This window comes from Amphiprion ocellaris, chromosome 24 (assembly GCF_022539595.1).
Source record: "Amphiprion ocellaris isolate individual 3 ecotype Okinawa chromosome 24, ASM2253959v1, whole genome shotgun sequence".
NCBI classification, from domain to species: Eukaryota; Metazoa; Chordata; class Actinopteri; family Pomacentridae; genus Amphiprion; species Amphiprion ocellaris.
In genome coordinates, this window is record NC_072789.1 from 18,711,893 (window position 1) to 18,724,681 (window position 12,789).

The 12,789-nt window shown below is 36.8% G+C and overlaps 1 protein-coding gene across 1 annotated transcript in view; it reads right to left on the bottom strand.

Annotated features, from left to right (window-relative positions):
- The window catches only part of LOC111580119 (zinc finger protein GLI2-like), a 75,233-nt gene that overhangs the window by 31,172 nt on the left and 31,272 nt on the right, over positions 1 to 12,789 (bottom strand). The window contains 1 exon segment of the mRNA XM_035956028.2: positions 7,965 to 8,064. Within this exon segment, the coding sequence (XP_035811921.2) occupies positions 7,965 to 8,064 (100 nt within the window).

Sequence of the window (12,789 nt, forward strand, 5' to 3'; positions counted from 1 at the left end):
ATGCTGCCTCCAAATGACCAAAGCCTGAACTCGGCCAGCTTTGAAACACAATGTTCAAGTGAAAAAGTTCCATCTGTAAAGGAAAAAACAAACAAATTTATCTTGTCTCATCAAAAATCTGCACAGTTTCTGAGTAATTTAACAAGTTTTTATTTGTTTGACAAAAAGAAGTCACTCTGGACAACATTTGAGTGATTTTTAATTTTGTTTTCATTTTAGATGGTATTTCTTTTTTTTTTTATCATATCAAATACAAAACCTTCCAAAATCATTTTTAAAATAAAGGCTAAAACTCAGTATTAAACTGGTAGAAAACCGAGAAAAAAAAACAGTTCAAAAACCAGTCCAGAGCCAGAATAAAACCAATCCAAAACCCAGAATAAAACCAGTCCAGAACCAGAATAAAACCAGTCCAAACCCAGCATTAAACCAGTCCAAAACCCAGAATAAAACCCATATAGAACTTGTATTTTAGTGTGTTTGTGTCGTTTTTGTGACTGTAATTGATAAAGTTCTATCTGAGGTGTGTCTTTGCTGAATGTTGTGCATTTCTTGTGTATATATTGTGTATTTTCTGTGTATTTCTTCCTGTGAATTTGTTGTGTATTTCTTGTGTATTTGTTTATTTCTTGCGTATTTCTTTGTATTTATTGTGTATTTCCTGTGTATTTCTTGTGTATTTCTTGTATATTTATCGTGTATTTCTTTGTATTTGTGTATTTCCTGTGTATTTCCTGTGTATTTCTTTGTATTTATTGTGTAATTACTGTGTATTTCTCGTGTATTTCTTGTGTATTTCCTGTATATTTATCGTGTATTTCTTTGTATTTGTGTATTTCCTGTGTATTTCCTGTGTTAGTTGTGTTTATTTGTTGCGTAGTCGACGGCAGGGATGAATTATGGGGTGACAGTGGATTTAGATGAATCTCTACTAGTCAACTTTAACCGGCTCCAGATGACCCAGATTCCTACAAACTCGTTTTTCATTCAGCTTTCGTCTCTTATTCTGAAATTCTATGAAACAAAAAAAAGCTCCAACAGGAGCAGAATCTCATATTTTATAGAATTCAATGTTACTTAATAGATTTGGACTTTCATTCAAATACAAATAATTCCTAATAAAATGTGCGTTAATTTACACGTAAACTGTCAATAATAAAAATAATTTTTAAAAAACTCAGACTCGTCTTTTCTTACGTATGACCTGAAAATGTCCATTTTAATGTTTTCATGTCAGAATAATCATTATTTAGTTAGAAGAAAAAACACACTTTCTAAAGTTAACCAAGTAGCGTTGGTCACTAAACCTAACTAGTCTTGGTGCCTAAAATCAACCAACTAGTTTAGATGACTGAACTTTACCAACTAGTTTAGATGACTGAACTTTACCAACTACTTTTGATGGTTAGAGTTAACTGCGTAGTTTTTGTTTCCAACTTTTAACCAACTAGTTTCAGTTCCTAAACTCAACGTACTAGTCTAGTTGACTAAAATTTACCAACTAGTTTTGGAATATTAACTTAATCTAGTAGTTTTGGTGCTGGGGTTTAACCAACTAGTTTAGACTAGAGCTCACCAACTAGCTTTGATGGCTAAAGTTAACTAAGTAGTTTCAGTGTCTAAATTTAACCAACTAGCTTTGATGGCTAAATTTAACTATGTAGTTTTTATTTCTAACTTTTCACCAATTAGTTCCATTTTCTAAACTCCACTAGTCTTGGGTGCTTAACCTTAACCACATAGTTTTGGTGCTGAAATTCATCCAACTATTCTTGATAGCTAAAGTTAACCAAATAGTTTTAGTGCTGAAGTTTTACCAACTAACTAGAGACCAAGTCGTTTTGATGGTTAAAGTTAACTGACTAGTTTGGGTGTCTAAACTTCATCAACTAGCTTTTATGGCTAAACTTAATCAAGAAGTTTTGGTGCTTAAACTTTAATGGATAGTTTTGCCACATGAACCTAACCTAGTAGTTTGGTAGGCTGAACTTAACCAACTAGTGTTCACTGGAGTTCACCAGGTAGTGTTGATGGTTAAAGTTAACTGGCTAGTTTTGGTTTCTAACTTTTTACCAACTAGTTTCACTGCCTAAACTCAACCAACTAGCTTTGGTCCAGAACTGATCCAACTAGTCTTGGAAAATTAACTTAATCTAGTAGTTTTGGTTTGTAAACTTAACCTAGTTTTACCAACTAGTTTAGACTGAAGTTATCCAACTAGTTTTGGTGGTTAAAGTTAACTGACTAGTTTGACTAAGTGAACATAATCAGGCAGTTTTGATGGCTCAAGTTACTGAGTAGTTTTGGTTAAGAGACTTAACCAAGTAATTAGTGGTCACTTTGTGTCTTTTTGTAGTTGTTTTGTGTCTCTTTGTGGTCGTTTTGTGTCTTTTTGTTGTCATTTAATGTCTCTGTAGGCATATTGCATCTTTTTGTGTTTGTTTTGTGTCTCTCTGTGGTTGTTTTGTGTCTCTTTGTGGTCGTTTTGTGTCTTTTGTTGTCATTTAATGTCTCTGTGGTCATTTTGCATCTTTTTGTGGTTATTTTGCATCTTTTTGCTGTTGTTTTGTGTCTCTTTGTGGCAGTTTTGTGCCACAATTTGATAATATGCATATTGTTGCTGCCATTTTGAATATCATTTTAGTCAGTTTGCATGTCTTTGTGGTTGCATTGCATCTTTTTGTGATAGTTTTGTGTCTCCTTGTGGTTGTTTTGTGTCTTTGTGGTTATTTTCTCTTTTTGTAGATGTTGTGTCTCTTTGTGGTTGTTTTGTGTCTCTTTCTGGTTGTTTTGTGCGTCTTTCTGGTTGTTGTGTGTCTCTTTGTGGTCATTTTCCATCTTTTTGTGGTTGTTTTGTGTTTCTTTCTAGTTGTTTTTTGTCTCTTTCTGGTTGTTTTGTGCGTCTTTCTGGTTGTTGTGTGTCTCTTTGTGGTAATTTTCCATCTTTTTGTGTTTGTTTTGTGTCTCTGTGGTTGTTTTGTATCTTTGTAGTCTTTTTGTGTCTCTGTGTTTTTTTTTTTTTGTCTCTTTCTGGTCGTTTTGTGTGTATTTCTGTCTACTTTGTGTCTCAGACAGACTACCGTCATGGCGGTTTACTAACAGACAACTTTTTCCCGCCGAGCTGTGATTTTGGCGGGAAGCGTGGCTGGATTAAACCCACCAGATCCTTTTTATTCCCCTCTGACAGCGGCTCTCATTACGTTATATGCAAACAATGATAAAGAGGCCGGCGGCAGCGTGTCATGTCGGACAATCACGGCGGGAACCTCTGACACGCAACACGCGACATAACAGAGTGCGGCGCCGGCCGACAAATGACACGGCACTTAATTTGCTGCGCAAACGGCGCTGTAATTAGGTGAATTTGGCGCAGGACGGCCGGATCAAGGCGCTGATGGATGAGGGGTCCACTGTCAACATCACATCACATTAATCAAGGTGGCGAGTCGCCGACAGCCTCCCCCGCCTCCCCTCGCCTCCCCCGGCCGGCGTGATGAATGGCTGCTGCCGCCGCCGTCGGACCCCTGAATTTAGATGCAGCTGCTGCCGGACCGGCTCTCTCTGCTGCAGGAAGTTATTCAGGGTTTAAATGTGACGCTGCTGAGATTTCCCAGCTTCTGGTGGCCCCTGAATGCAGCATGTCTCCAATCCAGCGGCAGCGTATTGGAGACATGCTGCATTCAGGGGCCACCAGAAGCTGGGAAATATGAGATTTGGCAACAACTACTTTCAGCAAAACTAGTTTGTCATCACTTCGTAGTTGTTTTGTGCGTCTTTGTGGTGGTTTGTCATCTTTTTTTGGTAATATTGTGTGTCTTTGTCATTATTTTCTGTCTTGTTATCGTCATTTTATGTCTCTTTGTGATGGTTTTGTGTCTTTGTTTGGTCGTTTTGTGGGTTTGTCATCAGTTTGTGTCTTCCTGGTCTTTATGTGTGTCTTTGTCGTCATGTTGTGTGTCTTCCTGGTCATTTTTTGTCTATTTGTGGTGATTTTTGTGTCTGTTTTGTGCTTCTTAATGGTGGTTTTGTGGTAATTTTGCATCTATCTGTGATCATTTTGTGTTTCTTCATGTTCATTGTCTTTTTATGGTCATTTTTGTCTCTTTGTGGTGATTTCTTGTCTCCTTGTCATCGTTTTGTTGGTCTTTGTTCTCACTTTTTCGCTCTTTGTTGACATTTGTGTCTTTTTTCTGTCGTTTTGTGTCTTTATGGTGCCATTTTGTGTGTCTTCCTGTTCATTTTGTGTGTCTTTATGGTCGTTTTTGTTTCTTTGTGGTGATTTCTTGTCTCCTTGTCATTGTTTTGTCTTTGTCATCATTTTTTTTGTCCGTTTGTAGTTGTTTTGTGCGTCTTTGTGGTGGTTTCTCATCTTTTTGTGGTAATTTTGTATGTTTTTGTCAACATTTTTGTCAACATTTTGTGTTCCTGTTCATTTTGTGTGTTTATTGGTCATTTTTTGGTCTCTTTTTTTGTCATTTTGTGTCTGTCGTCATTTTTTGTCTCTTTGTGATGATTTCTTTTTTGCTGTCATTTAATGTCTATTCTTGTTCATTTTGTGTCTCGTTTTTTGTGTGTTTTGTGTCTTTACGCAGTCTTTTTGTGTCATTTTTATTTTTATGTGTTTTTGTTGTCATTTTACGTCATTTTTTTCTTCTTTTTCTGTAGATTTTGTGTCTTTGTGGTCACTTTTTGTCAGTTGACGTTTTGTGGCTTTTTGTGAATTTCTTGTGTCTTCTGTCATTTTGTGTGTCTGTCATTATTTTGTGTCTTTTTGTGTATTTTTTGTTTGTGTTTCTGTTAATTTTAGTCTGTTTGCCATCATTTTGCATCTTTTTCTGTTGATTTTGTGTCTTGTTGTCATTTTTTTATCTGTAGTTGTTTTGTGTGTCTTTGTGGTGGTTTTGCGTCTTTTTGTGGTATTTTTGCATGTTTTTGTTATCATTTTGTGTGTCTTTCTGGTCATTTTGTGTCTCTGTGGTGACTTCTGGTCTTCTCGTCATCGTTATGTTTGTCTTTGTCGTCACATTTTCTCTCTTTGTTGACAGTTTGTGTCTTCATTCTGTCACTTTGTGTGTCTTCCTGTTCATTTTGTGTTATTTTGTGGTCATTTTGTGTATATTTGTGTGTTTTTTTGTCTCCTTGTCATTGTTTTGTGTGCCTTTGTTGCCATTTTGTGTCTTTATGGTGTCATTTTGTGTGTCTTTGTCATCATCTTCTGTGTCTTTCTTGTCATTTTGTGTTTTTATAGTCACTTTTTGTTTCTTTATGGTGATTTCTTGTCTCCTTGTCATCATTTTGTGTGTCTTTGTCGTTATTTTTCCTCTTTGTCGTCATTTTGTGTCTTTCTATGTATATTTTATGTTTTTATGCTCATTTCGTTTCTTTTTATGGCCATTGTCTGTTTCTTTGTGGCTTTTATTGTGTCTTTTTTTGTTTCTTTGTGCATCTTTTTGTGTTGCTTTGTGTGTTTTTTATGTGTTTTGTGTTGATTTTGTGTCTCTTTGGGGGTATTTCTGTCTGGCCGTGGTCATTTTTTGGCTCCTTGTTATTTTGTGGCTTTTTGTGTTCATTTTCTGTTTTTTGTTGTCATTTTGTGTCTCTTTTTCTCGGTTTTTATGTCTTATGTGTTGATTTTCTGTGTCTTAGTAGTAGTTTTCTGTGTCTTTGTGGTAATTTTTTTGTCCACTTGTCTGTCGTCATTTTGTGTCTTTTTCTGGATATTTTGTGCCTCTTTGTGTGTTGTTGTGTTTTTATCTGTTAATTTTGTGAGTCTTTGTGTGTCTTTGTTTCATTTCCAGCAGTTTCACTGCTATTTTTTCAGATTCTCGGTGAATAAAAACCTGATTTGACGTTTGAATGAAGCCAGAAATGGAGATTTTCCTCTTCCTGGTTGTGTAGCTGTTGTGTAGCCGTTGTGTAGCTGTTGTGTGTCTGTTGTGTAGCCATTGTGTCTATTTCCCAGAGGAGTGAAGCTGGATGTGGCTGCAGCAGGTTAATTACAGGTTTGGCTTCAGGCTGCAGATGATCAGCTTTTAATGAAAACACAGAAAACACAAGAACACACGCAGACACACACAGACACACACAAGAACACACAGACACACACAAGAACACACACAATAACACACACAGACACACACAGACACACACAAGAACACACAGACACACAAGAACACACGCAATAACACACAGACACAATAACACACGGACACACACAAGAACACAGACACACACAAGAACACACGCAATAACACACAGACACACAATAACACACAGACACACACAAGAACACACACAATAACACACTGATAGGTGGACAGAACCAGTCAGTTTGTGGTTTTTGTGTTCATTTCTTGTCTTTGTGTGAACATTTTACATGTTTTTGCGTCTTATTGTGTCTTTTTGTTTTTTGTGTCATTTTGTGGTGTTTTTGTGTACTTTTGATATTTTTGTGTCTTTTTGCGGTGTTTCTGTTTCTATTTTTGGTATTTTTGTGTTGTTTTGTGCATATTTTGTATCTTTTTGTGTCTTTTTGTGTCCTTTTGTGTCTTTTGTGTCTATTCTTGGTATTTTTGTTTCATTTTGTGGTGTTTTTGTGTCTATTTCTGCTTATTTGTGTCTTTTTGTGGTTGTTTTGTGCATCTTTTGTGTCTTTTTGTGGTGTTTTTTGTTTTGCTTTGGTCAGTTAGTGCCTTTTTCTCTTCATTTTGTATATTTTTGGGTCTTTTTGTCTCTTTCTGCTCATTTTGTCTCTTTGTGGTCCTTTTCCTGAGATTTGTGGTTGTTTTGTGACTATTTCTGGTCATTTTGTGTGTTTTTGTCGTTTTTGCATCTTGTTGTGGTTGTTTCATGAAGAATGAGACTCATCATTTGGTACAAACCTGTACATGGAGAACATAGAGAGTAAGAAGTGTTGTATGTTTCACCTTTTGGTGCTTTTATACATGAAATCATGATACTGCCACCACCATGCTTTATATTATAATAATGCCACCACCATGCTTCCACTGCTGGCATCAACTAGCTTGACCTCCGTTTAATGAGTTCAGCTACTTTAAAGGGGGGGATACTTTTCATATGCAGTGTACATCTATATATGTAGAACATACCTGTGCATGGAGGACATACCTGTGCATGGAGGACATACCTGTGCATGGAGAACATACCTGTGCATGGAGGACATACCTGTGCATGGAGAACATACCTGTGCATGGAGAACATACCTGTGCATGGAGAACATACCTGTGCATGGAGAACATACCTGTGCATGTAGAACATACCTGTGCATGTAGGACATACCTGTGCATGTAGAACATACCTGTGCATGTAGGACATACCTGTGCATGGAGGACATACCTGTGCATGGAGGACATACCTGTGCATGGAGGACATACCTGTGCATGGAGAACATACCTGTGCATGGAGGACATACCTGTGCATGGAGGACATACCTGTGCATGGAGGACATACCTGTGCATGGAGAACATACCTGTGCATGGAGGACATACCTGTGCATGGAGAACATACCTGTGCATGGAGAACATACCTGTGCATGGAGGACATACCTGTGCATGGAGAACATACCTGTGCATGGAGGACATACCTGTGCATGGAGAACATACCTGTGCATGGAGGACATACCTGTGCATGGAGAACATACCTGTGCATGGAGAACATACCTGTGCATGGAGGACATACCTGTGCATGGAGGACATACCTGTGCATGGAGGACATACCTGTGCATGGAGGACATACCTGTGCATGGAGAACATACCTGTGCATGGAGAACATACCTGTGCATGGAGGACATACCTGTGCATGGAGAACATACCTGTGCATGGAGGACATACCTGTGCATGGAGAACATACCTGTGCATGGAGGACATACCTGTGCATGGAGGACATACCTGTGCATGGAGAACATACCTGTGCATGGAGAACACACCTGTGCATGGAGGACATACCTGTGCATGGCGTGCAGCGGTTCGTAGTGGTATCGGCCGTCGTGGTGTCGGATGTCGACGGGGATGGGAGTGTGGAAGCTGGGGAAGACGTGATGGGAGGCTGAGAGGAGAAGAAGAAGAGACTTAAATAAACCACAAGTCTCCGAGTCAAAGAGGACGAAGGAAGTTCAGAAGCACTTTGGTGTAAAACATCAGTGCTATCAAACAGCAGAAGAGGAATAAATAAATAATCAAAGTCGTCCTAAGAAGTCCAACATCTCACACATAAAAGACGTCCAGCTGACAAAGACCTGCAGCAAGTCGCTCTTTGAACCGACGGGTGATGGAAGCTTCCAGTCTGACGAGCTTCTTCTGAAGACAGAAGCTCAGAAAACCCACATCTGTGAACGCATCAGAGTGACGGGTACTAATTGAAGCTTGTTTTCTGTGTTTCAGGGATTCAGAGACGATTCATCGGAGCTGCTGAGGTCAGAACTGAAGTCAGTTTTCTGTTTCTTCACATCTTCATTTGTTTTCCAACAATCGTCAGATTCCCTAAAAACACAGACTTTAACCAAAAAGACCTCCTGGTGGAAAAAAGTAAGGCAGTTTTTTAAAAAAAAAAAACCAAACACAAAAAAAAAACCACTAAAAAGATTCATTTTGTCAGAGCAAGAAACTGCAAAAACAACAGGAGTTGTCAGATTGTCAAATTTCCAACGGTCCTCAAGCTGCACATTTGTGGAAAAATGAAAACTGAAAGTCAGAAGGTTTAAAACATCATGTGTTTTTAAAAAAAAAAAAAAATCTCCAAATGAATAGACTATCAGAGCAAGAAACTGTAAAAACAGAGTTGTTGGGTTTTAAACTTTATGACAGTCTTTGAACTGCTCATCTGAAAAAAAAAAAAGAACTGAAAACCTGCAGGTTTAAAATGTCTTCGTTAATTTTCTGTTTTTATTTAAACAGCTTTTTTTTTTAAATGGATGTCACGTTTCCTGTGAACGTTTTTCTACAAAAAAATAGCACTGTAAAAATTAAACTGTAAAAAAAGGGAAAATCTGGCAGCAAAAATACGTTGGAAAAAACTGTTCAAACAGGGAAAATAACAGCAAATATCTGTAATTTAATCAGATTTTTAGTTGATTAAAATAGTTTAATTTATAGTCAAACACTAAATTTTTTTAATATTAAATAATTTTTTTTCATGGATGTTATTTACAGTTTTGGCCTGTTTTTTAAGATTAACATGTAAATTATTTTTATTTGTTGTGATTTTACTGGACTGGGAAAAGTATTTTTAAATGTCCAAACCCTGAATCAAATATCTGTAAAAGAACTTTTCTGCTCTAAATAGAGTAAAAGGAAAAAAAGATGTGTAATTATATATTTAATATTAATATCTGTGATTTAACAAAACAGTGAATATCTGTAACCAAAATAATTAATCTTACCAATAAAATAGATAAATAAAAAATGATATTTTTACTGATTTGAATCTGGTAAAATATTCATGAAAAATGTATTTAATTTGTAAAAACATGTATTTTTGATCTAAACATGTTGCAACCTTTTTTTGACAGTCACTATATTAATTTTGTAAATGAACAGAACAATGAATTTCCTGTTTAAACGTTAAATGTTTTTTGGGGTGTTTTTTTTTTTTTTTTTTTTACAGTGCAGCTGGTCTCGCGTTGCGTTCACAGTCGTCCCTCCAGTGGGAATCAGGAGCATCGTGGTTATCTGGTGAGTCAGCAGCTCCATTCCTCACACTCAGAGCGACAGACCGACCCGGTCCCTCGGCGCCTCCAGAATAAACCGCTTTACTGCGCCTGGGGTCGCCGTGACGACTCAGCGCCGCTTCATTGACGCCACGGAAACCGAAACGCCGCCGCCGGCCCCTGGAATGCCTCGGTGTCATCAGAGGAAATAAAAACTGGATTTATTATGTTTATTTTCTGCTTTCACGTCTGAAACACGAAACCGGCCGGCAGGTTTTCTAACAAAAAAAATATAACTTTTTGATTTATAAAATCAAAAAGACTCGAAATTCGTCTAAAGTAACGTCAAATTAGTCCTAAAAGACAATAACAGAATGAAATGATTCATTTTTACCCTAATTTACTCAAAATTAGTCATAAAAAAAATCTCCTAAAGGACCGCAAATTTAAAATTTCGTTTTTCAAAAGCATCTAAAGCATTTGAAACTTTTTGAAAATGACTCAAAATTTATGCAAAATGACAAAAAAAATCGAATTGACGTGAAACTTGTTAAAAAAATATCTAAAATGACAAAAACAGAACAAAATGACCCATTTTTACCCAAAATGACTCAAAATTCATCACAAAAAATGTACTAAAGGACCAGAACTGGTCCAAAATGACTCAAAGTGTATCCAAAATGACAAAAACTCAAAGTTTGACCTGATTTGTCTCACACAACTTTGGGTTTTAAAAATGACAGTTTTCCCCCTAAAAATACTCAAAATTCATGCAAAATGACAAAAAAAAATCAAGAAAACTTCAAATTTGTCCTAAAAAATGATCAACTTTACGACAGTCTTTGAAGGCATCATGTGAGGTCAGCTTCCATCAAGAAAAATGAGCAAATCAAATCAGTTATTTTATTCTATGTGATATATTTGAAAATTTATCAAAAATTAACTATTGGCTGCAAAGAAAATTAGGAAAATGAGATGCAAAATGACAAAAAAAATGAGACACCAAATGATAAAAATTACAAAACTTAAACAAAATAAAAACGTGACTCAAAATGAGGACAATGAGAAAAATATGGAAAAATTATACACAAAATGACAAAAATAAGACTCAAAATGAGAAAAAAATGCGAGAAATCAGACACAAAATGACAGACATTTGACAAAATGAGAAAAACAAGACAAAAAATTAAAACGGGACACAAAAATGAGAAAAATTCAACAAAGTGACCAAACTGAGACAAAATAAGGAAAAAAAGACAAGAAATTAGGAAAATCAGACGCAAAATATAGACAAACGAGACACAAAATGAGGATAAATGAGACAAAATGAGACAAAACAAAAGAACAAAAATGATTCAGGTTGTTGAGGACACAATCATGGTGGTGAAACGTGTTTCTACAGCTGATCTAAACATTAAAATGTAGTTTATTGTGCCATCCTTTCTAATAAATCAGAGTAAACAATAAAATGAGCACAATTAAAAGGTAAAAATGCATTTTTGTTTTGGTTGAACACTAAAAACATTAATTCATGAAACCAAAAACTAATTTCCATTTTATAGCTCTGACTTGTGATTTTCTGCCATTTTACTGCAAAATTCTGCCATTTATGTGGGGAAAAAATGAGCCAGTTTGGTAAAAATATTAAATTTGAGTCCAACTGGTTTTCATTCTCGTGCATCAACCTGCCTGTAAAATCAAATATCCAGAAATTAAATGTGTGAAGAGTTAAAAAGCTCCATTTCTTCAGGTCTGCTTCACAGACTGAGTGTTAAAATCACTGTTTGTGATGGAAAAAGCCTCGAGGTCGGGAGTTTAATGGAAGCGAGACGCTGTAATTACCTGACGTCCAACAGCAGCTGGAAATAGGAGCAGCGATGTGGTTTCTTTTGGGAACACTGAGAAAATCTGCATCTGGACACAACGTCTGCAGGTATTTAGAGTTCCTGAAAACGTGTTTTTGTTTTAGTTTTCTGTATGTGGCAGCAGACCGTCAAACGCTTAACTCCAAGGCTTTTAAGAAGCTGCAGGAAAACAATCAAATCTGAGCTAAAGAGTCAAAAACCTAGATATTAATGTACTAAAGAGTCAAAAACCTGGATATGAATCGAGTAAAGTCTTATAAACTGGGATATTAATGTACTAAAGAGTCAAAAACCTGGATATTAATGCAGTAAAGTCTTAAAAACCTGGATATTAAAGTACTAAAGAGTCAAAAACCTGAATATTAATGAACTAAAGTCTTAAAAACCTGGATATTAATATACTAAAGAGAAACCTGGATATTAATGTATGAAAGTCTGAAAACCTGGACATTAATATACTAAAGAGTCTGAAACCTGGATATTATTGTACTAAAGAGTCAAAAACCTGGATATTAATGAACAAAATAATCAAAAACCTGAAAATTAATGTATTAAAGTCTTAAAAACCTGGATATTAATGTACTAAAGAGTCTAAAACCTGAACATTAATGAACTAAAGTCTTAAAAACCTGGATATTAATGTAGTAAATTTCCAAAAATGTCTAAATTCACGTCTTAAAGACTCCAAACTAAACTGATGTCCTCCTAGGTTTCGAGTCTTGTGATCACCATCTTTCTTCGCGGTGGTTTCGGTTCCAACTTTAGCTCCAACTTTAGCGCAGGAACGCAGGAAGGCGACGCTCTCCTGACTATGAGGAAGTGCAGCAGATCGTAATGCTTCGTCCTCTGGGGCGTCGCAGCAGCTAAAGCCTCCCGCTGAACTCTCCCAGCGCCGCCTTTTGTTCTGCAGAACAATGGAGCTGTCCGGGTGATGGAAGAAGGCTGGAGGCCGACCGGACCGGACCTCCTCCTCCTGGTCCTCCAGAATCCTCCCTGACAACTCATTTATTCAGCTTCAACACGCTTCAGCCGTGACTCAGCCGGCAGCAGCGCAGGCTTTTACTGCAGATAAAGACCAAACCGAGGCACGAAACCAGAAAACTAAGGCGCTAAACCATGAAACTACGAGGTTAAACCATAAAACTAAGAGGCTAAAGCATAAAACCAAGTCACGAAATCAGAAAACTAAGACGCGAAACCAGAAAACTAAGACGCGAAACCAGAAAACTAAGACGTGAAACCAGAAAACAAAAAGGCTAA